Consider the following 27744-nt stretch of genomic DNA (forward strand, 5'->3'; position numbering starts at 1 on the left):
AAATATTCCAAATATAATTATCATTAAAACCTAGACATTTTTACTTTTCAAAAAAGTTCCAGGCTGGAAATACCGTGCTGTTTTGTGGCATAAACCAAAGGTAAAGAGAACATAAAATGTAAAACAGCACAAATAAACAAAAAAAAAGGGAAGTGTAAGTAGAGTAGTAAGAAGGAAAAGTACAAACCTTTGTATAAACTAATTTAGGGAAGAAGTTCCGTGGAAGCCAAACAGAGAAAGAAAAAGATCCATCTCATGTCACACAGGATATTTTTCAGTGAATTCTGACTTTTGGACCAAAGTGTAAACCTCAAGGGGGGAAAAAAACATACCTTATTTGAGACAAAGCAGTTGTCGATGGTTTTATTCGTTTGTCAAATACAGGGATAGTCCATGTACAGAAGAACCGGGAGATTTTTGTCAAGAGCTGTACAATATTTACACAAAGGCTTTACTTTTGAAAGAAGCACAGTATTAGATTGTTCCAAAATAATACTCAGAATACAGACAAAAGACAAACAAATAAAAACAAATTTCCATTTTAAATAGTACTAATACATAATCCCTCCCTAATGGGATTCAGAGGCTTCGCTCTCACTATCAATTCCATTCGATTTTTTTTCTGTAGAACGCACTGCAATAATACCGTTTGCGTAGCTTGAAATAGTTTGATCTTTCTTTTCTCCTCCGTAACAGATAAAAACGATTAGACATTTTCCATTGTATCTACCCACCTTCGATGAGCGAAAAGGAAGACAGCTCAGAATGTGGCAATAAGATCCATTTATAACATCTGAACAATTATTTAACCGTTATGAAGCATTACTGGTTTGTATAGTATGTGCGAACTCCTGTTAAAAATGTCTTTATAAATAATAAAAATGTATTACTTTAGCTCACTTGTTTCACGCGTGTAGACTAAAGCGTTGAATGTCATCACATGTCGTTGCACGCATCTTCCCATGTCAGCTTTCCAATCTGCACGCGTTTATAAAACAGAACCTTCACTCTCTCTCGCCTCTCATTTCAGAAAAAAAGCCAGAATAAAACTGCTATAGTCTTAAAAAATTATTTGTGTAAAATTCAGTAACAGAGTTCCTCCTAGTGTCGACTCCTTCTGTCAGTTATTTCCCACGATGAATCAGTCAATTCAAAAAGTATAAAGACTCCACACAGTATATTCCATGGTTCTGTGTACCATTTCCATTCGGATTCAGTGAATTCGGTGAGGTCAGCCCATTTTAGGTGATCTCAAGTTTGGTCGTATCCATTCGTCTGAACTCTCAGGAGGGATCCTGCACCGGGTCTGCGGCCTCGGTGACGTTTGTAAAGAGTTAAATCAAGTTATTGGCCAGCGGCAACCTGCTGGGCTCGTCGCCCGGTCCTCTTCTGTCGCCGCTGTGTAAGAGCCGTTTTAAAAGAGAATTTCTGTAAAACCGTAGAGGCGGGCAGGGGAGCTAGGCAACCATAAATTCAGCTTCTTTGTACATCGAGGCCTCCTCGATTCCTCCTTTTCCATGCTCTCTCTCTCTCTCTCAAGCTTTGGTGCTGAGGGCCATCAGCTCTAAGAAGGAGTTGAAGAGCGTCTCCAGCCAGCTCTGATTAGCCATGCACTGCTGAACCACCTCCTCTTGTCCAGGATCTTCTGAAGCCTGCTCTATAGTGTTCGTCTAAAAGAAACGGCAAGATCATTTTAATAGTGCGTTCATGTGTGATTTTATTTACTCCAGCTGCTTGTGGGAAATGTAGTTCTTACCTCTTTCTTACAGTGTAAGAAGGTGTGATATTTATAATGATGCAGTGAATGGTAGAGACTGTAGATTCGACATGTTTCTGTTGACAATTTGAGGTCCTGGAGGAGACAGGGATGGTGACATGTTAGAATCTGAACTCTATAAAAACCTGAAAAGCATTGTTAATTACACTTCAAATATTTTTTCCCCAAAGTTAGTTTATGACACTGTAGGCAGTTATCATCACGATGATTTCATTTCAAGTGTTCGTTTTAAAAATAAGTTTAGTTTTAGTTAGTTATTTGATGCTATAAAAACGGCTGTGTGATGTCATGATTGAGAGCTGAGATCGACGTCTTCACTGAGTGAAGTTGTCACTGAGGCACTAACGGACTTTTTTCAGGATTTTTGGGAGCAGGTTATTTAATTTAATTTAATTTAATTTCCATAACTGTTTATTTCACACCACCATAATTAATTGTTCTGCATCTGTGAGAGTATGGGTGTGCTTTTGGTATAGTCATTGTACTTCCTGATCTGCGTAACGCCTGTCCCGGTCTTTTTATATTTACTGTTGCACTAAAATCCAAAAGTGAAGAATTTATGTTATTTATTACTTGATTGTTCAAGCTACCTCACAGAAGTGCTCTGTTTGTTAGAGTTGTTGAATGTTAAAATAAGGTGAATAAAATAAAAAATAAGGAACATCCTGTTTTTTTCGCTCTTCTTTATTCTTTTTTTATGCATTATAGAAGTATCGGATCGGGACTCAGTATCGGCAGATACTCAAAATCAAATGACTCGGAGGCAAAAAAAACCTGATCGGGACATCACTAGTAAGAACTTAAAAGAACAAAATATATAACACTGGCCTAGTGGTTTTTGGATATTTTTCTGCAAAAATACAATTACATAGTGCACCTTTAAGTTCCTGTCTCTATGAAGCCCCTCCTTCCAAAAAGCTCAATGGGTCTCATTCACAAAGCATGCGTACACACAAATTTGTGCATGAAATATGAACATTTTGTACGAACAAACAAATTCACCAAAGATTTGGAAATTATTTTTTTCTAAATTTACATTTAAAAAAAAGGATATATCGACTGAAACCAAAAAGAACTAACTCTGTATGGCTTTATAATCATGTTAACAAATTATATTTCATCCAAGCATGACTTTAATTACATTGAAGAATATTGCATTTATTGTATTTTAGAATCCATATATAAAATTATATAATGAAATGAATAAATACAAATGTACAGCTGACTAAGGAGAGCTCTGTAATCTGGGTCTTTATAAAAGGTGTTTATTGTGAGAACTGCAGAGAACGGCACACTCGGCATTACTCAAGGATCGGGCGAGAGTGCGTCTGCGAACAGCGGCAAGTTTGATGTAAGAGACGAAAAGTTAAGGAAAGTGTGTGCAGAAAGCCCTTATATTTGGAGATGGTTTGGGTGCATTTTACGCAAAAGACTAACCTTGTGCACGTGGCCACTCATTTAGAATACTCCAAACTCCCTAACATCAGAATAAGGTTAAGAACAAATTCACCTGAGTACGAACGTTTTGTGAATAAGGTGGAGATTTTTCGTGAGAAGCTCTCCTGAGCGTCCAAATACGAAAGAATCCACGCAATTATTAGTGAATGACACCCGTTGTGTGTTGATTGCTTGGCTGGACTAGTGTGTTGTGATCGGTCAACCACTGTGAGCGCGTGAAGTCACACCCCTTTAATACTAAATGCAAATCAAGCAGGACTCACCTCTTGTTTTTGTGTATACCTTATGTGTGAATTATTTAAATGAGGAATATTGTGGCATATTTGTTTCCGGAAAACTGAAGGCTACAATAGAGACGAGTTCACTGATATAGAGCATAACTGCCTTTGTGAGATATTATTACAGTTAAAATATCTTTTTCAATGTATTAAAAAATATAATTTATTCCTGTGACCAAAGCTATTTTCAGCATCTCTACTCCAGTCTTCAGTGTCACATGATCCTTCAAAAATCATTCTGATATGCGGATTTGTTTTTCATGAAACATTTCATATAAATCAATGTTGAAAACAGTTGTGCTGCTTCATATTTTTGAGGGAAACTGGTGAATTTTGATAAACAAAGAACAGCCTTTATTTTTAAATTAAAATGTACATTAGATTACATTAAATTAACATCAGGGGTGAAAAAGACCCTGCTGTCTGTCTGTCTATACATAAATTGACATCTCTATTAATTCAACTGAAAAAAAGGTTTCCAAATTTAAATCAGATTCCAGTATCAGAGGGACTGTTCACAGTAAAAAAAAAAAAGTAGGTTCTGATCACCTGTGGTTTGGAAACACTCTTTTTGATGCGGTTCAGGGTTTTGCGGTTGTAGCATTCCCCGCCCAGCCTGACCCTCACCGTCCCCGAGTCCAGGGGCTCCGCAGTTATCTGAGGGAACGTGTGAAGAGTTTCCTGTGGAGCAGGAACAGAAGGTCATTCATGGAAGAACGCGTTTTACAGGGTTCGCACAAGGTCATTAAAGTGCTTGAATATAGCTTAAAAAAAGTCACTTCTAGAATGCCTGGAAAATCTGCTTTTTTTGTAGAAAAGTGCTTGAAAGCTAAAAAGAATGTGTAGGTACAAGAAACATATGTTTTGGAAAAAGTATTAAAAGTCTCCTGCAGTTGTTTTCACCTGGTGTTTAATCGTGTAAAAAGAACTCAGAGTTACAGTAACACAACGTGAATGATTCAAATCACAGATTTCCCTACGGAAATGTATATTTTATTCTGTTGGTGGTGTTCAGAATCAGGTGAGTTTAATGCTGTACGGTGCAGTTTTTCTAATCACATTTAAGATCAGTTCATTTCTGAAATGATAAAATGCTAAGATAAATATATGCAAGTCTCTTTCCGCTGTGAATATACAGCAGCAACATATTATACGTCATGCAAACGCCATCTAAAACTAAAGAATAAAGTCTCTAAAGGACTAAGAATTCAACATTCATTTCTGAAAGGTAGGTTATTCAGCATACTGAATTAGTGGAGTTTTTTTAAGTATACATTTTCTCATTATGCCATTACAAGGTTACAACCTATTTATTGAATTTACGTTAGAGGCATTAATATACAAATACATTTAACTTTCTGTATATCCTGTTCATATTCTATAAAGGATGAAAAGATGTGTGAGAAAAAAAATGTAATTTAAGAAAAACCTATTGTATGAAGTCCTTGGGGAAAAAATGGTGCCGGAAGCATTGTTTGAAAGCCCTTGATGATTCCTGTTGCTAAGGGACACGAAAGAATAAAGAATCTATGAAATAAAAGAATCAAGCAAGCACAAATGAAAAGGTGAAATACCTGATGCTGGGAGCTCATATTGATTCTTTTCAAGAGCTTCCTCTTCTGCTCACTGAGAAGGCTGTCGATCTTACGCATTGGAGGAAGGTATAACTCATCTGAAATAGCCAATAACACGAGGAGAAGGGTGATTTCATCTCATGCATTGAAAACGACAACACAGCAGTTTTTCTGGGAGGTAATCATATTCCTTTACCTTCGGTGTCCTCTAGAGCCTGAATCATGTCCGGGTCGAGCGCTGTACTGACCAGCATCTCCACGTAGCTCCGGTACATCTCGCGCATCGCACGCGTGTTCAGGCCAGCCTTTATTGAGACTGCTGGACAGAGACGTGGCACGTTATATTCACCATCATAACTGGACACAGCCTCCCATTTTATGTCACATGTCCTAATTTTTTGGTATAAAAATGGTTATTCTGCATTTGAAGTTGCATTTCAACCCAACATTAAAGAAAAAAGGTGTACAAAAAGAGTGTGTATTTAAGACCAGCAATAATTAAATAATTGAACATACCAGCCGAAGCGCGAAAGCATGCACTTGAACCAATGCGTCCGTGTGAAATTTTAACTCGCACATACATTAATTATCAAATAACATAACGGCTATTTCGTTTGTTTAATAGAAGAACAATGCATAGACCTGTTATATTTGAAAGTTGACCTCTGTTGTTATCTGGCGCTATATAGAAAATAAAATTAACTTAACCTCCTATGGGCGCGTGTCCCCTAATAAAATGGCAGGGGAATCAATAAAACGTATTATATTATCATTATTTATTCATTTAAATATATGAATATAGTTTCAAAAGATGAATATATTTTTATTTTAAAATGAAAATGAAAAAAACATTTTTTCTCACTTTCATCCTCACTTGCAGAGGAGTCTGATTCCGATGACGAGGGCACTTCCTTCAGCCACTTCCTGCGTTTCTTGGGCGGAGGCTCAGCCTTTACCTTTAGTGGCTGAGGCTTGGCAGAGCGTTCAGTCTTCCTCTCCTGTCCACCACTCCTCTTCTCCTCCTTCACCTTCCCTCGTTCCGTCACCGCCGCCCGTTTCTCAGGCTTCGAAGGTGGCGGAGGTGGAGGTGAAGCTTTTTTCTCTTTTTCCCTCTCTTTCTTTTCTTCCTTCTCCCTGGTTTTAAGCACCTTTTCTCTGTCCCGCTGTTCTTTTAGCCGAATGTTGTTTTTCTCTCTGCTTTCACGCGGCTCCCTTATCTTCTCTCTGTCTTTCTCAGTCTGGTTGTTGGGGGGCGAAGCTAACTTCGGGACTGGTTGAGACTGCCTCCTAAATGATACAAATATATGCCTTATTGAAATGATCTGCTGTGATCCATTGCTAAGCGTGTCAACAGTGCACCACAAAACATGTAAAACATCCAACCCTAGTACATAATGTAACTGTTAAGCCAGGGACACACCAAACCGACAGCCGGCCACCGGTAAACGCTGGGCCGCTTGAGCGTCAGAAGACTTTTTTCGGTGTGTTCCGTATCGTTGGCTCTAGACGGACGCCGTCTGGGTTTTTTTGGCCGTTGGTGAGAGAGAGAACTCTAATTGGCTGTTCAGCTTAGCGAACGAGTAAGTGCATGAGAATAAGAACAAAAGTGATGAAAGCTGGCAGGTAAATCTAAACTGAACAGACAGAAGGCTGTTATAATTATGTAATACCGGAGCAACACTGTAAAAATATTTTCAGTTATTTATATATTTTGCCAGTAGGTAATATCAGTTTACATTTTCAAACCATTGTAATAATAATCCATTCCAGTGAGATTTTTGTATGCAGAAGGAGTCTGACAACAGTTGTTGGATCCACACGAAGATCTCATTGAGTCCGTCTGTGATTACGTGAAGAAACTTAGACAAAATCCACAAGAACTGCAACATCTCGACGACGCTTGAAGAAACCCTCCTGCAAAGCTCCCTGAAAAACTATGAGCGTACCAGGACAAAAGCTGTTAAAACGCAAAGGTTGGCCACACCAAACACTGATTTGATTTAGTTATTAGGAGTTCATTGATAAACAATATCTATTTATGACATTATTTTTTGAAAGCATTCTCACTTTAGGGCATTTTTTACAAAAACTGTTCACAGTACTGTAGCTTTGCAGGAGGGTTTCTTCAAGCGTCTTGGAGATGTTGTCGCAGTTCTTGTGGATTTAAGATCGATGGATTCGATGATGGAGAGATTAGATCTCCGTGTGGATCAAACAGCTGTTGTCAGACTCCTTCTGCATACAAAAATCTCACCGGAATGGATTATTACAATTAATGGTTGTGAGAAAGACCGTCCCGGAACAGAAAATCTGTAGCACGTTCTGACGGACTGATATCAGAGTTGCCACTTCCTGTAGACTGATCTGACGACAGCTCCACCTGTGTGCTCCTGACATTGTTCAATGTTGTGCGTTCATGCAACTAATGTGAGTAATCATGTGAAAGAATGTTTAGTATACACTTTGTAGCTGTTATTATGAATGTCAGATGTTTAGTGAATTATTGTGATTATGCAAATGACGATCGCGGGCGTGATCGCGGATTGACGCTAATCCGATTAGCCGCGTTAGGATGATCATGCAGTTTGTTATATGCTGCATCATGCCGTATATTGATGTTTATATTGCTATATAATGTATAACAACAGCTAACATTCGAGTATTCATTGTGATGACTGTTTACCCATTTATTATTGCTTTGTGAGGTATTTTGTAGTGAATATGTACAGACATATTGTATTCATATTGTTTACTTTATTATTTGTTTACAGACCACAACATAACATTCCATTATGTTTCTACCATCCTCACATTGTAAATGGATGTCACTGACTGCCTGACAAATGTTATTAAAGAGAAGTTTGAAGAGGATATCATTCTCCCGTGCCTGATTCTCTTACCGGAATCACTGTCCATAATTGTCCGTCAGCAGAACTGAAAATTAATTAAGGTTGCTAAAGGTGCTACCCCGCAACAATGGTAAAATAATTGTTTGAAAATGTAAACTGATATTACCTACTGACACACTATTGCAAAATATATAAATAACTGGCTTAAAAATATTTTTTGGGGGTGAAAATACTAATGTGCCTAAGACTTTTGCACAGTACTGTATCTGCTTGGTTCAAAAACCCCTCTCCATGTACTGTAATGGGATGTGGGACAAATGAATCAAAATTACACTTCAAATAATATTTTGCCAAAGATGTTTTCTATCATTTTAAGCAGTTTTGATCACGCTGATGTCATTTTTAGTGTTCGTTTTTTTAAATAAGTTTGGTATTAGTTAGTTATTTGAAGCTATAAAAACAGGGGTGTGACGTTATGATTGACAGCTGAGACAGACAGCTTCTCTGAACAAAAGAATTCACTGAGGCACCAGTGGACTTTTTTTCTGGATTTTCAGGAGGAGATTGGAGCTTTAGCTTTCATTTCTACATTTCCATAACTGTTTATTTCACACCGACATAATTCGGAAACCATATTCGAACATCTCTTCAGTGGAAGGTAGTGAAGACACATCATCCATATTTTTTAGGGTCTATGGTTTAGGTGCTATATTTTCCCCCAACGCAGGCAACGTGAGTCGACAACCGTTGGATTTCATCAACGCTAGTTCTCTAGCGTGGGTTTGGTGTGTCCCTAGGCCATTAAATATTTCAACTATATTAGGGTCCATACCAACGTACAATAATGTTCTGTTTATTAACCATCCACTGCAGTAATGGCATCTGCTACTTCAAATGCTCAAGCTTATAAAAGTCGGATGGATTTTGATTGACTAGGAATTATTTTATCATTCATCAGCAAGAAAAAAATCCTTCTGAAAAAGATTCAAACAATTATAGTTATAGCTGTGTGGATATTCCTTTTCTAATATGATTAAAATGAATATAAACTTAATAGTTATTGTCCTATTGTAAACAGCCCTTATACACTGCAACTTCTATAATGACATATAGGATGTGTCTGAAACCTGAAAAATGCACCTTTACAGGTAGTACACTACAGCAAAAAGGCACATGCAAATTGAATGTTTGCATAATATCCTGTCAACTAACAAGACTTCATCCAATGGGCATCAGATAAGTGTCTCTATGACACCTCACAATCATGTGAGTGCAGTTCAATGACTGGTGGAAAAAAATATGTTTAAATAATGTTGAAGGATTAGTCACACAATATGAATAAAGCTTATTTGAATCTTCTAGATCACTAGACATGATACTATAGCACCTAGGTAGTCCATCTAAAACCAGGATCTTAAGGAGATACTTTACACTAAAATGTTGTGAAGTCATTGACTTGACAGGGCAGCAAGACAGATGAAGGGGTCAAAATACCTCAGGTTGATAGTAGGTCTATGCCAGGGCTTACAGGAACAGACCCTCACGTAGTCTTTTTTGTTTATGTTTTCCAGAAACTTCACGTACAGCCGCTGGTAGCGCTTTTTAGCATCCCCAAAGAAACCAAGATACTAGGAGGAAGATAAAGAAATAAAAGAGAAGCGGACAAAAGTAGAGACTAAATTTAGAAACATTTAGTGACAACTTAAAATGCAGCTAATACACATGTCAAAACTAAAGAAGAATCACCCATAACTTAATATAATAAATATTGTACTGCTCAATATGCATACTTTCCCATTAATTGATTTTTACCATTTCTGATTTTTTTTATGATTTTTTGATCTGAATGGTTGCCATGATGTTGCTGGTTGTTTTTGTATTATTACAAGTAATAATAAAGGCAGCAATATACTTCAAGCTAAATCAAAGAACAAACTGATATGACGTCATTTCGAACAAAATCAGGCTAAAACAAACTTCGTTTGGACTTGGGAGACTGAGCAGAGGGTCCGCTTCAAGTGGAAATCTGGACTATTTCTCCTGTTCAGTTGGTCGAGTTCTGACGTCCACGATCGTGAACATGCACACACTGGAGAGTGGCTTTATAGTAGAAAATTAAGTTGTACGATAACACTTGACTATTAACTACAACTGAAACTAAATTATATATAGTTAGTAAGGTAGATTTTGTAGCATTTAAGTTTAGGTATTGGGTAGGATTAAGGCATGTAGAATAAGGTCATGCAGAATAATGCATTATTATGTGCTTTATAAGTACTAATAAACAGCCAATATCCTAGTAATATGCATGCTAATAAGCAACTAGTTAATAGTTCTACACTATAAATATTAAACTATAAATAAACTTCTGATCAAAAGAGACACTGGCACTATTTTTCATGTTTAATATGGTAAAGCTGCTTAATTTTAAGCAGTCTAATTGTATAAAGTGCTATATAAATAAACGTCACGTGACTTTACCAGGGTGCTGAATTGCAGAGCCTGTGCAAATATATCGTTGTGATGATCAGATGCCTTTCTTATGCTTTAGTTAAAAAAACACTTATCGGTTTCTCAATTTTGTTTAAAAAAGTGCAGCACATATTTGCATATTCATCTAAAGGTCACTCTCAGCGGTGTGGGTGGAGTCAGATGTTTCGATAACAGTATAATCACTGGTCACATATTTCGAATGAATAAGAACTTCCCTGTGAGTATATCAGGGCCATGCCGTGCCAAGAACTGAACATAATCAGATGTAGTAAGCAATGGCTCAAAATTGGTGTGCTGCTTTTCTACAGATGATGTGATGGGTCATGACTCACATTACTAGTGGCACAAAACTGTCTCTGTCCATCCTTAATCTCTGGGGAAAACTTCTGCAGCAAAGCTTTCTGGACACGCCAAATTGGAGGTGGCTCTCTCCCTGTCTGCAGAGCCAACTAGAGAGAGATGAGATTAACACAGAATTAAACCTTCATAGCGTCACATTATATGTCTGCAGGTATGCATTTAATATATGCTAAAAAAATTATTAAAAAACCTGGAAAAATATAGACAGATTGCCATACCTTTAGACTCCTGATGTCCTCAATCCGCACCACAAACTCATCCCTCTCTCTGAAAATACCCTCACCTCCACTCTCACTCTCATCCTCATCAGTCTCTCCAACAATGGCAGCCCCGCTCTGTTTCTGTGCCAAGTGCAACGGTAGAATTTGAGGCACAGGGGGCTCTTCAGGGGAGGCGGGCTCTGCAATGGACTCCTGCACTGGAGGTGGACTGGGCGAAGGTGGGCTAGAGGAGAGAGAAGGCTCTACAGGAGGAGGTAGAGGAGAGAGGACAGGCACAGTGGAAGCCACAGGGCTGGGTGGAGGCGAGGACTGCTGTGGTGGAGATTTCTGAGAGGCGGAAGGATTGTCCTCGTGTGGAGGAGGGGGAGATGGAAGGGGGAGGGGAGGAAGCGGTGATGGCGAGGAGGTGGAGGAGGGAGCAGGGGATGATGGGGAAACCGGTGGGAGAGAGGGGGGAGCTTGGGCTTCAATGGCTTCCTTTGGCGAGTCTGCAAGAGAGAAGGGTACTCTTAAATTTTCAATCACCCAGATTCAACAAAACAGCAAACAAATAAATCAACTGAGTCTTAGAAATTTCCTATTTTAACAAAGCACAGGTGAGTGGATGTGTTTGCTAAGCAAAAATAAGCCTTACCTCCAAATTTTGGGACACTTAGCAACTCCATGTCTGAGACTTTCTCTTTCTCTTCTTTGTCTTGCTCAATCACCTCATCTACATCTTTCTCTTTTTCGTCCATTTCTTCTTCCTGCTCTTCTTTTTGCAATCTTTCAGGCTCAATAGAGTGGGTATGGGCATGTGAGGGCAGGTGCGTATGCATTGGTGGTTGAGGGCTGAGGGCTGGCGGCTGCTGTGTTGGGGTCAGCGGTTCAGGAGGAGGTGGAGGAGGGGGTGGAGGAAGCGAAGAAGGCTGCATTGAGGTGATTTGAGGAGTGTCATACAGAGCAGAGATCGCGGAGGAGATACTCTTTTGCAGGTCCTGGTTCTTTCCAACGGAGTCCTCCTCATCGGATGAGAAGGAAGGCAGAGTCTCAAGGTTCCTTTTCAGCTCTTCATCCAAGCGCTTGCATGGGCTAGGGCAGCCACCTAAAGACAGGCCTCCATCACTTTCCCCATCTCCATATCCAGATACAGCTGCAGGTGGGGGTGGTGGTTGAGGAGATAATGGGCGAATGCCTCCACTTTTCCCAGGAGATGAATCTTCATTTCCACCACTGTCACCGGAGCCCGTTGACATTCCTGATGGCCTTTTTCCAGACTTAAGAAAATCCAGAAATGAGGCAACAAAGCCAGTCTTCTCTGATTCTTTATCTTCCAACTAAATATGAAGGGACAAAATTTATGATTAGATAAAATTGTACATATATGCTCACAAACCCTACTGTGGAATCTAAACTCCAGGGCTGCATGTTTAATCGTAAATATGCTATGTCGATTACTATTGCGTTATTAATATACTTTATTCTTATGAAAATACCCAAGATGGATTGAGTAACACAGATAAACCTTGTGTGTTTTTGGTCTTAATGTTTAATAAGTGCCTTTATCCATGTTGGGGATTGGATGCCTTGGTCCCTATTAGGGATTTCCTGGAACGTCATAAGTTTTATTACTTCTGTAAGGCATATTTGGACTTTCTGCACTAGAGTGCCCTCCGGCTTCCAGTATGAATGACATTACATGTGTTTATAGCGTAAACATATGATAATCCATAGGTTTTTTTTCTCCAGTGTAGTGTACCGAAATGTTCCTTTATATTGATTTATAGCTACAGGCTGTCTGCATGTCAACAGGACACCCTGCAGTTGTCCCATAAAATAAAGGTCTTGTAAAATAAACTTTTATTTTATAATTAGTCTTAAAATCTAATTTTGTAAAAAAAAAATCGTGACAAAATCATAAAGTGCAATTAGTATTATGAATCGTATTGCATCCTGAGTTGAGGGAATCGTTACACCCTCTAGTCATACTGAAATACAAGGAGTAAATTTTGGGCCAAATTGTGCAGCCCTACAAGCAGGCAAAACAAACCTGGTGTACTTTATAATTTTGTTTTGTTCATTTGTTTTAAAAATTGCATTTTAACTTCCGCAAATTGCAATTTTAACCGGGGGTTACCTCTTGGGATTTGGACTTCTTGTCTTGAGGTCTGTTCATGTCGGGCACTCCGGGTGTCCCAGGGCTCAATCCCAAAGAAGGTGCGGAACCAAGGGAACCATCTGAGAGAGCCGGATCAGTGCCTGATAAGGAGTCTGTCCGCAGCAAGGCATCAGAAGATGACATGCTTCCAATAGGAAGTTTAATCTAATAGAGGGAGATGTTATAGAAAATGTCCAGGAAAGTGATGGAAATTAACATACAAATTTAAATACTCAATATTAAACAATACGGATAAAAAAATGTAATTAAAAAAACTCTACTATTGGCTGTTAACTGATCCACTGATATATGGATTTGTAATGACTACATAGGTAGTTTAACATCAAACTCACAATTTTTAGACAGTATAATATAAATTGTAACAGTAAATTGTTCTTACCTTGATGGGTTTGATTGGCTCCTGATGCTGTGTCTGCTGCTGTGATTGGTGATGCATTTGCTGCTGCATGTGCTGCTGATACATCTGATTTGGATCTTTATTGGCTATCTCCATGTCCATCATGGATTCATCCCGTTTACCTCTGCCTCTTCCTCTTCCTCTGCCTCTGCCTCTTTCAGGAACATATCCTGTTCCATACTCTCCCATCATACCCCTAGAGTGGTGAGGTTCTGGCAACGGGCGTATACGTGGTCGTCCACGAGGCCTTGGTGGTCCTTCTCGCTTGGGTTTTGTGGGCTTCCTGCCTCTTTTCTTCGGTCCATCCTGTGGCAACAACTGAGGAGGAGGACCAAGGGATGGGTATCCAAAATCTAGATCCCCCATTAAAGGGCTTAAAGTTCCCCCTCCCACTCCACTTGATTTACGACAACTGGACACAAGGTCTGGTATCAGATCAGGAAGTCGGCTTCGGCTGTTGAGGCGAATGTCAGCTGGGACATCAGCCTTATCCTCATCATCCTCAAATTCATACTCCTGTGCATAGCTCTTCTTGGGCAAGGAGTTTGGATCAGGTCTCTCCTTCAGCAGATGAAAGGAACTGGATTTCAGAAGCTTCTTTGGGCGAGAAGAACAGAAAATTGGAGAGGTTAGACCTGTGGATCCAGACCCAGATCCTCCAGTACCACCTATTTTGGCACCAGATCCTTCCCCAACAGTTCCAGTTGTCCCCATTCCAAGGTTGGCTGGTTGAGATTGGATTAGTCCAAGCTGCTCTGTGTTGACAGTGGATGGGAGTTCATGAGTCTTCAATGAATCAAGATCTAAATGCATGGTTCCATTATCAGGTTCTGAAAGATCATGACAATACTGCCCATACCCCTGGTCACTATGATGGCCAAGCATATCATAACTTGGACCTGTATTGTCTCCTCCTCCAGGTGTCGTTTTAATTCCTTCCATTCCTTCCTGCACTGTTTGGCCAGGTGCAACCCCATCTTGACCCTGCCCAGTTCCTCCTGAGCAACTGGATTTGTATTCCTCTGGGCAGAACATATCCTCCATTCCAGGAAAGAACGAGCGGTCCTCATCTGGGAGAAGAGAATCAGGGAAGCAGATGGATGTTAAAGGAACAAACCTCTGGCTTTGTTGGCTTTGATTTTGGTTTTGATTTGATTTTGCTGCTGGATTCCTGGTGTCAAAGTGGGGCTCTCCTTGATGCTGGTCAAGTTGAGCTTGAGGAATCTGTGAGGCATGAGAGGGGTGAGACTGCTCTTGTTGCTGAGAGGCTGCAGAGGAGCCCTGCGGAGGAAGATGATGATGGCTTTGCTGATTAGTATGGGAGGAGTGAGGGTGTTGATGGTGGGAGTTAGGATGTTGAGGTCCTTGTGACGCTTGTTGCTGTTGGTGGTGATGGTGGGAGAGGTGGTGTCCATGGGAGGTTGTCGATAAACTCATGTCTGGCTCAGGAAGATATGAGTGTAACTCCGAGGCATGGTGCTGCGTTGGGTGGTGAGATGAAAGTCTTTGCTGTTCCTGTGACTGACGCCTTTCTACACTTCCTGCTGTTGCTGCTCCAGAATTCCCTCTGCTTCCTTCACCTCCTGACCTCTCATCCACCATTGCCCCCTCTTGGCTAGATGTCCGAGAGAGGGAATGCTCTAGCATGTCTAGTGAAGACACTGTGTTAGACTTAGGGCGGCTCTGGTCTTGCTGCTGAGAGCCATGACCATAGTGACCAGCTGCTTCCAAAGCTTGGGATTGAAGCTGTAGTTGGAGCTGGGATGTCTGGGGCTGGGAATGGGTCTCTGCTGACACAACTCCCCCAGTGGCTTCCATAAGGGCCTGCTGGCTTACAGAATGCTGCTGTTGCTGAGGGTCTATTTTGCTGCGGGTATGGGACAGCACAGACTGCAGCAAATGAGACGGTTGGCGAGACTGGTCAGTGGGCGAGTCCATAAGTGACTGTGACTGAGAATGATGCTGTTGCTGCTGTGATTGTTGTTGATGTTGTTGTGGATGTGACTGATGATGTTGAGTTTGCTGTTGATGTGTCTGTTGATGCTGATGGTGATGTTGCTGCACATCAGGTGTCTTGCGCATGTAAGCCATATCTCCTGAATCTTGAGGCTTTTTCTGAAGATCCATGTGTGGGTGAGAGTGTAGGTGTGGGTGTGTTGGTGTATGTGGAGTGTGTTGATGGTGGGAGGTGGAGTGTTGAGGAATGGAGTGTTGGGAATAAGGGTCACCTCGCCCATAATGCACCACTGATCCCAAAGAATCATGGTGATGGTGAGGATGGGAATGTGTTTGATCTGAACTCCCTCGTCCTCCATCACTTACTGTTCTGCTGCTTTTCTGTTGTGGTTGTTGTTGTTGTTGTTGTTGTTTATGTTGCTGTTGCTGCTGCTGCTGATGTTGTTGCTGCTGTTGTTGTTGTTGGTGCTGTTGCTGTTTCTTTAGGGACATCTCCAACTGACTGTCCAGTCCAGCTCCACTCCCTGTGCCAGAGACGGCAGCATTAGAGGTGGCACTGTGTGTTCGAATAACACTTTGAAGGTGGTACCGCTCTTCTGAGCTTTTACTCATCTCATAAGCAAGCCCTTTATTTCCATCCTGAGCAGGAAGGACTGGAGGCTGCTGGGTGGACTGTGAGGAATGATGGCTTTGAGGAGGATGGTGATGTGATCCTTGAGGAGCAGGACTCTGGGCTTGAAGAAGGTGTTGGATGAGGAAATCATCATCAACATCATCGTCCTGTTGTGGCCTTGACTCTGTTACACCAAGTATGCTGTTATCAGACTTTGTTTTGGGAGGAGCAGATGGGTGGTAGGATTGTGATCGAGGTCCTCTTGTGTCTGGGTACCCTTGTGGGGAAGGCAGAAATGAAGGTGAGAGAACAGAAGATAAATATTTGTTGGATCCTGTTCCAACAGGCGACTGAACAGGTCGTGAAGGTACAGGGGAATGCAGACCAGGGCGGATAATTCCAGAATTGCCAGATGGAGATGGGCTGGAATCAGGTATGTGGTAGGATCCACTACCACCTCCTCCACCTCCCACGCTACCACTGCCTCCAGTTCCTGTGCTGCCTCCACTACTACTACCACCAGTTGTTCCACCACTTGCTCCTGACCTTAGAAGGGCAGGAGAGTGTCCTGATGCACCATAACCCATTGATGGACTTCCAGCACCTCCTAGGGAGGGTGGCAGAGACCCATATCCTGAATCAGTCCCATATACTGAATCTGCTGAAAACGACTGACTTCCCAAATTCCCATAGCCTTTAGCAACCCCAGAGGTCCTAGCTGAAGGAAGATCATGAGACTGTGGAGAACTAAATCCCCCATATGACTGAGAAAGGTGTGATTGGGGAGGCTGATTTGGAGAGAAAGACTGAGGTTGAGGTTGAGGAGGGGTCTGGCCAGTTAAACCACTCGATGACTTAACTGGAGCCACTGGGGATCCATAACCCGAGAGGCATGACTTGGGAAGGGTTTGCTGGGTGGAGTTAGAGGAGCTCTGAGAGGGCTGCGAATGTGACTGGGGTGGAGGAGGTACAGTCTGAGTTGGCGGCTGTTGCCGAGAGGATGCCGAGGCAGAAGTGGAGGTTGGAATGGAATTAGACTGCCTAGCACTAGCAGACGCAGAGGAGGATGATGAAGATGAAGATGAGGATGATGCAGAAGAGGCCGAGGGTGGTGTGTGGGGGGTTCTGGAAGAAGATGCAGATCCAGAAGAGGAGTAACCACTACTGGAGCTGCTCTTCGTCCCCTTTCCAGCCCCACCAGAGGATGTAGATGATGAAGACCCATAAGAAGGTTGGATTATTGGTCTGTACTGTTCAGTCCTGGGGGAGGGTTTGTGGTCAGAGGAAGGACTGTGTTCACCTAGAGGACTGCAAGAGAGGCCAGCATGGCGAGTATGAGTGGCTTGCTGATATCCTGACACCCCACAGCTGAGGTAGTGCTGCAGGGGGTGAGGGGTGGATGAGGGGGCTTGTGCTGGAGAGGGACGTTGGTAGTGTTTAATTACACTGTCTTGTCTTGGTACTGTCCGCTCTTGGGATGTTGGCTGAGGTGGAGCAGGGGTAGAGGAAAACACAGAGGCACTGTACAATTGGGAGGACTGATCTTGAAGCTGGGAGGACAACAAGTTGAACTGATGAGACTGTATATGGCGGGCAGAAACTGAGGCTGCAGAGGAGGCTTGAGCAGATGTGACCCCACTCCCAGAAGGATCATGACTTCCACGGTAAGCCGCAGCTGCACCTTGTGATGATAACAGACGGTCAAAGCCCAGGCTTGACTGAGAAGGCGTCTTGATGTGGAGTAAAGGATCATGGGGTGACAGGAGGCCATTGGAGGTGGGACTGAAAGTGGGTGTGTCCTGTAAGGACAATGAGGGGGTCACACCTGGGAAGGAGCGCCCTGAGAATGACGCTGGGTGTTGATAGGCCGACAAAGCAGAAGAGGATGGGAAGGATCCAGATCCAGGAAGGGCACCAGAGATGAAGAGTTCTGCAGGGGCAGGTGTGTGCATGGCTAAAATGTAGAGAAAAGACACAAAGAAAAGATAAAAGCTAAGGCAAAGAAAAATGGCTTTGAACAGATGTGCACATCGAGTATTACAAGAGAGGAAATTAATTTTTGATTGTTGTTGCTATAGCAACAGTGATGACAGTCCTGGCTGACTGTACTTAGGCCATATGTTCACCAAAGCATTTTTTGCCAGCTGAAAATGCCAGGCGCTCTGCTGAAAACACCTAGTGCCTGGGAGTGCTTCAGCAGTGCAGCAATTTTTTCAATTGTGCTACATATTACCCAAAGTCAACTCCCAACGTTCGGAGCTAAAAATTTGGCACTCCCATTGAAATATGCTAGCCTCTGGAAAAAAAAAAATGCTTTGGTGGCCACACAACCTTAGTGTTTACCAGCATTTCCACCATATACTCAGTACATTGATGAATTGACTATGCAGTCTTGGTGTAATTTGTTGTACATTATTAAAATAGAAGAAACACCTATGCAAACCCCATACAACTCAGTAAGTTCAGCTTACCAGTCTGCCATGATGGAGTGCGAAACTGAGATAGGAGGGATGAGGCAGAGGGAGGTGGCTGTGGACCCCGGGACTCTAGTGCAGATATAAGGTTCATAACCGATGGATCTGGGCCTGATGGACTTGCGTGGTGGAGCCCAGCATCAAAAAGTCCAGACAGGCCTAAGAGGAAAACATACATGAAAAACAACTAGGTTATGAGCACATTTAGCACACTTGATCCAGCTATTACAAACATGAAAGGGGAAAAAAAACAATAAACCTTGTTTCCTTTTTATTATTATATCAGTTTATTTGTTTTCATTACCTACTCGATTACAGGAATATTTTACTTTTAAAATTATTTTGCTAGTATATTTGTCTGATATTGGTATTGACAACTGAAATTTGGTATTGTGCAGGTGACAACCCTGGTATTGACTTATACATTGTTTGCTGTAAACCAATCATGGTAGTCTAGGAAGAGAATGTGATGCACCCTGGTATGCAAGTAAAGTGTTCACAACACAATCATCAAAAAATAACTATTTCAAATTCACATGCAAAAATGTTTTGATTTGAGGTGATCAGTTTAAATTACCATACATAAATTACTGTAATAAATGATCAGCATCATTTATTAGATATATTACTCAGCAAAAAATCAGCCATTCCATATGTACTGTGGGGCTATATATTTCAACATGATACAATGAAGCAAAATCAGATGTGGACTCAAAGTAGTGTCACTCACCCAGGCTCCTTCCAGCTGCACCCCAAGCCCCACCCTGGCCAGATCCACCAGGATGGTGATTGGTAGCATAACCCTGCAGGGGATGGGGAGTGGCATAGGCCTGGCGATGAAGAAGTTCAGACTCCGGATGTGATGATCTAGAGCTGCCGTACACCAAGCTGACAAGACCAGAACTTTAGCATGAATAATCCATGAGGCTTAAAACCAGTGTAAAACCATTTAACATTTAACATCTTTATTTTATTTAACAGCAATAGTTTGCATAAAGTAATTTCTCTTTGTACATTACTGCTATAAAAATGTATATCTAGTGATCATGAAAGCAATTTTGTAAAGAGTAATTTACTGTTAACTTTCAATTCAACTCCATTACGTTTATTTAAAGGTGCCCTAGAATGATTTGAAACAATATGTTAAATTGTTCTCTGATATCAACATAGAGGGTATTTGGCTTATTTAAGGGCAAAAATTGTCCAGATAGTTTTACAGGTCAATTTACAACCCTATAAATTGTCTCTAGGATGTAATGCTCTGTTTTTGCCTTATTTGAAAGAGTCATGAATATTAATGTTGAGCTCTGCTCTGATTGGCTTATTTCAGCCGCTCACAGCACACTGCAGTTCAGTTGTTCAGCGAAGCGGCTCGTGAGTCCTGACAGAACACACAGACCGACTGAATGACACTTTAAGCAAAACATCACAAATGGAGATCGAAAAAATGCAGCTTGCTTGTTTATTTGGTGTTTTCAGATCATCCGCGCACGAGGAAGAGCTCGCGTGTTTGCGGTTGCCAGATTTAAGTAATTAACCCCCCAAACTGAGCTTTCCATGAAAAAAAACTGTATACTATCCGGTGTTTTACCTAAACATGTCCAATCTGGCAACCACATGCACGCAAGCTCTCTCTCGCGCACGGATGATCTGAAAACACCAATAAACAAGTAAGCTGCATTTTAGCTATCTCCACTTGAGATGTTCTGCTTGAAGTGTCATTCAGTCTACATTTTATATAATGTTAGTCACAATGTAGGCTACGCAGTGACTGTGATGTACTCTAAACAAGCATAAGAAAACATCATAGGCCTACTTCAGTTCTCAAAAATATAAATATATAACTTGTATTTTTTACAAAATGAATAGCCTTGTCAAATGAATGTCGTTTTAACTTATATGGATGAAAAGGTGACGCTTGCTAGAAGGATCGAGTGAACGATCTGTAAGCAACGTATCTACGGTTGTATTTTGTAATACAAAATAATACTAACCTTTGTCATTAGACACACTATTTAGTTTTGTATGGTACTTGGAGTTTCTTATTGTTACTGTAAGCATCTTGCGTTATCTAAACAATGTGTTCTCTCTGAGAAACGTTCAACTTAATCAGAAATTGTTTAAACAGTCAATAAGTGGATAATTCACTAGACTACTTACTGCTTGCAGGAATATAGTCGCCCCTTTTCTTCAGTTTAAGACGCTGAGCAAAGCTTGCTTGAAATAGGCCGAACAAACAAACGAATGATTTTGAAATAAATTGTTGTGGTTTCCGATTATAATAAAACTCAACCATGACTGTTGACATATGACAACAGTCTCCTGCACAGCCTAAATCTGACGTGTCGTGAGAGCCGTTTTCACTATCCTCAAGTGTCTTTACCTGCAGTCCCGATGATTCGGCTCCGTCAGTTCCGCCTGACAATGAACATTTTAGGACAGATGCAAATGTTGGGGGCGTGCATATAAATGATCCCAAACGCTTGCGTCATGGTTGGCCTTATGTTGAGAAGCACTTATTTTTCCGTGGTGGTTTTGATTCACGAGATTTACATAAGAAGTAGGAGGCAATGGTGTTTGAGACTCACAGTATGTGATGTCCATGTACTGAACTCTTATTATTTCAAGGTTAATTCAATTTTTCATTCTAGGGCACCTTTAAATTGATAATATGGCTGTGGAATTACTTAATTTGATTATGAAAACAAGAATCGAGGTAGCGATTACTGTGCTGCTGCCACACAGCGGTGCACTTTCATTCCTCCCTAAAGGCCCAAACTCTAGTCTAAAATCTAGTATTTTACAACACAATAGTATTTTTTTCCTACTACACTCTAAAAAATGCTGGGTTAAAAACAACCCAAGTTGGGTTGAAAATGCACCAACCCAAAAATTGAGTTGTTTTAACCCAATGGTTGAGTTGTTTTAACCCAGTGGTTGAGTTGTTTTAACCCAGTGGTTGGGTTAAATGTTGCTTAAGACAACCCAATTGCTGGGTCAGAACAACTCAACCATTTGGTAAAAACAACCCAATTGTTTTGTTGGGTTGTTTTTAACCCAGCATTTTTTAGAGTGTATAGAACCGTATACTGTATCCGTGAAATATCTTAAAATAATAGCATCCTAATATACCTGAAGCAGTTTGTCAATGGTAATCAAGCAACAAATGACAGAAGAAACTGATCTTGACTGAATAACTTAAGCTGCTTTAATTAAAATTAATCTATACTTAAAGGTATAGTTCACCCAAAAATGAAACTTCTGACATTAATTACTCACCAAAAACAAAAATTATTACTTAATTTGTTGATGAAATCCAGGCCAGAAAACTCTCGCAGTTCATTACAAATATCTTAATTTGTGTTCCAAAGATGTTCAAATTAATGACAGAATTTAAATTTTTGGGTGAACAAACCATTAAATGGGCTGTGTGATAAATCGTATTTGATTTTAAATTTAGGTTTCGGCTTCCAACGTTTATGAAAACAAGATAATTAACGTAAAAACGATTATTGTAAAGCTGCTAAATTCCATCCCACACACCTTCCTTTCCTTCACAGCGGTGCTCTTTCGTTCCTCCCAAAAAATAAACTTAATATCCAAATAAGTGAGTGTTGTAAAATACAGTTGATTGTTGCTAAACTGCAGGACATGCTTGATATTAAGCAGTGTTATTAAAAGTGTATTAAGCCGCAAAAGAGATATACGGTTACCTATAGGTGGCCTCGTGCGCACAATCCGATAAGGGATAGAATACACATAGGCAAAGAAGTGTGAGTTTCACAGACATGCCTGAACTGTAAAATAGTCTACATGTCGAAATGCCATTTTGGAAATTATCCTTGTAAAACACAGTCGGTTATATCTTGATCAGGGTCCAGAATGACATCATCAAGTTTATACTTTAAATTTGAAATGTCTGTGGAGGAGCTCTTACCTCATATGCATGACTTTGGCATTTGTTTTACACAAAGTAACTTAGTTACACTAAATTGATCTGGGACCATTTCCGCCTGGATTTGGCCTACCCAAATTGCAATGTCTAAATACAAAAAGCTGATGTTATTTTACTGGAAACCCTTCGAAGTTACATAAACCACTGCTAAAAGTGACAAACATTTAATTATATGTTATCTGAGCTGTAATAAACCCTCCAATAAAGATTAGCATTTAGATTTTTTTGGTTATAAACTCACTTTTGAAAATGTGCTCTAGATTGCAGTAAAAACTTGAAACAAATTTAGTCTGTATCATGTATGCAACATTAATTCAAATGGATCTGAATGGAGGAATATTATTTTTTATGTAATTTCCACCTGCTACCAAAATTGTGTATTTAAACCATAGTATGTCTGTATGTGAAGCTTTTTAATCATAGGAAGGCTAAATCGAGTTGGAAATCCCCAAAAATGGTCCCAGAGCTTAAAAGGTTAAATGAATGTAAACACTGAGAAAGAGCGCATGTGTAACACTATATTTGATCCAAGCAGCTCTTAAAGTGACAGCAGCCTAATACATATTGCTGCAATCAGTATTGTTAGTCAATAGGAATGAGACAGTGAGGAAATTTTCCCACCGGTTAATCAACATCTGACAACACCGGTAATACCGGTATCACCAACTGGGCTTTTAAATCACTAATTCTATCTACCTGAATGTAACATGCACACGCCCGGTCGGGCATTCATAACGGAGTGGAGCAAAGCAAGTGGTTAAAATTAATTCCTATGAAAGTTAAGCTTCCATATGCATGAACTGAAAACGTGCCAGTGCGCACACACCGTGAATGACAGTTCGTCCGTTAACACGCACTCTGTACGGACGAGCACATTTTAGTTTTGGTTTTGAATTAGCGCCAATTTGGGGACGGGTTGCTTGAATTGTGAGTTCATTAGCCTATTATTCTTAATGAAAAACACAACAACATCAGAGTATAATGACAATCTTCCTTAAATAGGCGCTTTTACATTTCTCTTCGAAACCAAATGTTCCGTGATCATCTCAGTCGCTCTGGTGATGAATGAGATCTGACTCCTGCTGAGTTTGTGCTGCGACACTCATTCGGATCATTCTTTATTGAGCAGACACGTCCAGTTTTTATATGTATTGTCTGTTCTCAAACTGAACAAAATGATTTTTTTTACTATTAAAAAATATCAGAACAACGGTGGGGGTGGTGCCGCGGTGATGTAACGAGTATTGAGTCCGAACATCGGTAACATCCACAATCGAAGCAAGCCTATTAGTCAAACAACACAAGAGAAAGATAAAATCACTCACTGTTCTTGAATGAATAAATTGTAGTTTTAAAAAGGATCATTCTATATTTAATGTATACAGCAGTATTATTTTACATTTGATTATTCAATTTCTGTAGTAGGCTTTTAATTATCTAAACACCACGGTATCTTCCTGAAAAACACAGCACTGTTTATTTAATTTATATTTTTGTTCTGTTGGATTTTTTGTTGGTTTTGTTAGTAATTTAGTTTTTGCTCTTTTTGCATTGCTGTTTACTTGTCTCCTGTAACTGTTTTGAGGACTTAAAACTAAAATAACTACTTATATTAAATAAGCTATTATTACTTTTTTGCTGAAGTATTAAAAATTGTGAAATTTCCCTGACATTTAAAATTACTCATATCATGAAATAAGACTTTGATCATAACACCCACCTATAATAGTGTTATATAACCGTAATTTAAATATTGAGCAAAATAACATTGATTATGATTTTAGCCATAATCAAACAGCCCTAGTGTACATTAAGACTATGCATTGTTATTTTACCCTTAATTATTCACTTTTTTCGTTTATAGGCTATTATTTATCTAAATACCACTGCTAATAGGCCTATATCATCTGAAAAACTTAAAATACAGTTTATTTATTTAGTATTTTCATTTGTTTTGTTCCTAAGTAGTTTATTTGTTCTTATTGTGTAGCTAACTGTTTACTTGTCTTATGTAATTATTTTAAGGTCCGCTTTGTTTTATTAGTTAACCTAGTATTCGTTTTTGCTGAAGTATCAATAATTGTGAAAGTTCACTGATATTCAAAATGACTCAAATCAAGAAATAAGACTTTGATCATATCACCCACCTATAATTATGTTAAATCATCGATATTTCAATACTGACCAAAAATAATTGTGAGTATGATTTTGCAATAATTGAGCAGCCCTAATTGCTTATTAGAACAAAATTCATAAATTTGAATGATCATTTAAAACATGTAAATACTTTTGAAATACCTGACCATCTATGTCAAAAGCAAATCATACCATTAAAAAATGTTAAGTGCATTACTAAAAGAGTGGCCTTGGTTAATGTTTCTTTGTTGTTTTTCATTGTTTTGCTTTTTCCAGCTTTTGTATACTTTTTGGATTCCTAAATTATAACACTTATTTTCTTTTTCTTTTTTTAAATATGGATTTTTTTCATATTTACCATGTACATAACATGTAATTATTATTTTTTAATATTGGTGCACCCCTAATATTTAGATATCTGTAATACAAAAACACCTCAACTTATCCATTTATATCCTTATAGCTACCACAGCGATTTCACAACTTATCAGATATTAATACACAACATTTCTGTAAGGCAACTGGATCATTTATAATATTTAAATAGAATAGGATAGTTCACTCAAAAAATTAAATCCATCATCATTTACTCTCCCACAAGTTGTTCTAAACTTGTATGAACATTGTTCTAAACTTGTCTTTTGCTGAACATAAAATAAGACATTTTAAAGAATATGTGGAGAACTAAACAGTTGATGAGCCTCATTGACTTCCACAGTAGGGGGAAAAAAATACTATGGACCTGAATGGGGTCCATCACCCAGCCGTTATCTACATTCTTCATCAAAATATTATTTTGTGTTCAGCAAAGAAAATAAATTAATGTTTGGAACAACTTGACATTGAGAATTTTTGAGTGAACCATAATATTTGAGCAAATGTTATACCCTCAGAAAACACCGATCTGCTCTCCTCTAGTACAATGATATTTTGTTCAAAACCCTCTATATTAAATTGTATTTTTATGAACATTATTGGCTTATAAGTATTATGTTTCCTGTCTGTAATGTGTGTAAGTGATGCTTTGGCATTATTGTATGTAAAACAATCAAGTCAATTAAGTATTTTTAAATTTAAATACACTTTAGTGATCATGCCATTTGTTTTTGTTTTTTACTTTTCTATTTATGCAATGGTTTGTTGGCTGGAAATAACGTCCTAATCTGTAACAGTAAGAATAGCATTGTATGCTAACTCGTTAGCACCGCAGGTCGCTCCCATCTTCAGAAGAACGAGCGCGAGAGCTAGCTTACGCAGCATATCTTAACAGAAACGGTGGCTATTTTGTTATTTTTGAAGTAAACGTCAATTTTATACCGTTTTCTGGCTCGAATCAATAGTAGGCCCACATGCGACAACAGCATGAAGAGGTTAGCTAACGTCAGCTGAATGGGAGGTTTGGCTGTGGCTCCTCATCATCAGAGGCCGCGTAGTATTGTTTCCACGATTTATAAAACAACGAGGCATACGAGCAAAATGCTAGGAATATATAATGTTCCATGTGATGTTTGATTCTGAGACGGTGTGTTTTAATCAACATTGCCAATAAAAGAGCGCAGGTAAGCTGCAGCATCTGTACTTCGCGTTCTTTTCCTCTCAATAGACTTGACCCGAAAGAGCCCCCTCATTCATTGGGGATGCTAAATGAATCTACGATGGGATCTGTAATAAAATCGTGCGAGAGGACTTCACCCCGCCCCCCACCTTTTTTCTTCCCTCTCCTCCCCAAACCGCACATTAGTCCATCAATCACACTTGAATTTCCAAAGACGCAATCCCTCGCTTATTTGAATAACAATAGCTACACTAATACCTTATGACATCCTACGCAAATGCATCGTCAGAGTCAGATGCAAATGCATGGGTTTTCACAGTCTGTTTTGTCCCAAAACAGCGGACACCATTCTGTGTTTTCAGCATGGCTGCATGCTTACCTTGCTTTGGCTGATCTCTCGTAGCTCCATCCGGCTCCTGCGCCCAAATCACCGAACCCAGCTCCCGGGTAATTTCTATCCATTGCTTCGCAATACGCGCGCGGCAGGATGCGAGCGAACGACTTCGGTGCAAAACTATTTTTTGCACAGCGAGATCGCGGTCCTGTTGTCAGTTTTTAATCATTCTTCCTGGTGAGAGACGACTAAGTCCATAAGAGTGAAAAATAGCATATTGAAAAGGGAGAGGGAAATGGAGGGGAGGAGATGAGTGCGTGCGTGATAGAGGGGGTGTTCACCGACCACCTCCGACGAAATAACTCACCTCTTTTTCAGCCTTTTCTCATTTAAAATCAGATCAAGTAATGCCATGCTCCTGACGGGCTGCGAATAATTCGGTTTGACCTGGTTACCGATAAATTACTGATGGACGCATATGACCGTATACGTCCTTTCCCTTGTTTCTCCTCCCCTTTCTCCACTTACTTTAGTTGTATGAAATATGCATCAACCAAGCAAGGGGCATCGGCCGTTAAACATCTGCTACATCGCCCATGCAACTATATTGCGAGCGAATTTGGAGGAATATAAAATGCAATGTTTAAATTCCACCCACAGTGTTGTTGTGAGCTAGCCGCTAGCCCTGTCGACGCATCAAAATAAGATGGTGTTACTTGCTGCTGTATTTTCAGTAAATCCCGTTCGCCTCGCGCGCTTTGCCTTGCATTCAACACGACGATATCAAAAAACAGACGCTGCGTGCAAATCCCGCACAGTTCGCTTGAAAGCCGAGCTCGAGGCCTGCTTTTTCATAATATTAGTCATTTTCCCTCGAAGACGCCATTTTTGAAGGCGGCTGTTTCTCTCCCTTCTCCCTCCCCTCTGTCTCTCTCATACTCGAGCTCACGCGTAGTCTAGTTCACCTCACCTCCGCCTCCCCTCGGCCTCTAACAGAAGCTATTCCCGGAACACACTGCTCCCTCTAATTCAACCAAAATGGTCAGAGCCCAGAGAAGGGGGAGACATTCGCAGATGCACGTTCAGGGATGTCTGGCGGCCTTCACGTGAAGAGCATTGAAGATTCATTGTGGGCTTCGTGTTTCTATGGTAAACG

General features: G+C 40.1%; 1 protein-coding gene across 3 annotated transcripts; it reads right to left on the bottom strand.

Moving 5' to 3' along the window:
- Positions 1–348: 348 nt before the first annotated feature.
- Positions 349–27630, bottom strand: prr12a (proline rich 12a). 3 transcript variants are annotated; one of them, XM_067429945.1, is made up of 16 exons: positions 26956–27628; positions 26634–26822; positions 19339–19496; positions 18606–18767; positions 13548–18088; positions 13127–13312; positions 11645–12326; positions 11008–11498; positions 10762–10878; positions 9431–9564; positions 5950–6374; positions 5284–5406; positions 5088–5185; positions 4063–4194; positions 1757–1852; positions 349–1670 (listed from the first exon to the last, which is right to left on the bottom strand). In XM_067429945.1, the coding sequence occupies exons 2-16, from the start codon at positions 26714–26716 to the stop codon at positions 1536–1538; spliced, it is 7563 nt and encodes a 2520-aa protein (XP_067286046.1). In that variant the 5' UTR covers positions 26717–26822; positions 26956–27628; the 3' UTR covers positions 349–1535. The 3 variants fall into 3 exon arrangements, with proteins under 3 accessions (XP_067286046.1, XP_067286047.1, XP_067286045.1); XM_067429946.1 differs by having other exon boundaries at positions 5284–5403; positions 26634–27630; XM_067429944.1 differs by having other exon boundaries at positions 26634–27628.
- Between the last annotated feature and the right edge of the window lie 114 nt (positions 27631–27744).

This window comes from Pseudorasbora parva, chromosome 21 (genome assembly GCF_024679245.1).
Source record: "Pseudorasbora parva isolate DD20220531a chromosome 21, ASM2467924v1, whole genome shotgun sequence".
Lineage (NCBI taxonomy): Eukaryota > Metazoa > Chordata > Actinopteri > Cypriniformes > Gobionidae > Pseudorasbora > Pseudorasbora parva.

Excerpts from the sequence above, each read along its gene's own strand:
- prr12a (XM_067429945.1), bottom strand. The coding sequence starts at position 26,716 with ATGGATAGAAATTACCCGGGAGCTGGGTTCGGTGATTTGGGCGCAGGA. Across the intron at positions 18,089-18,605 it reads CACTCCATCATGGCAGACTG|CCATGCACACACCTGCCCCT; the intron begins GTAAGCTGAACT and ends TCTACATTTTAG. Across the intron at positions 10,879-11,007 it reads AGGACATCAGGAGTCTAAAG|TTGGCTCTGCAGACAGGGAG; the intron begins GTATGGCAATCT and ends ATCTCTCTCTAG.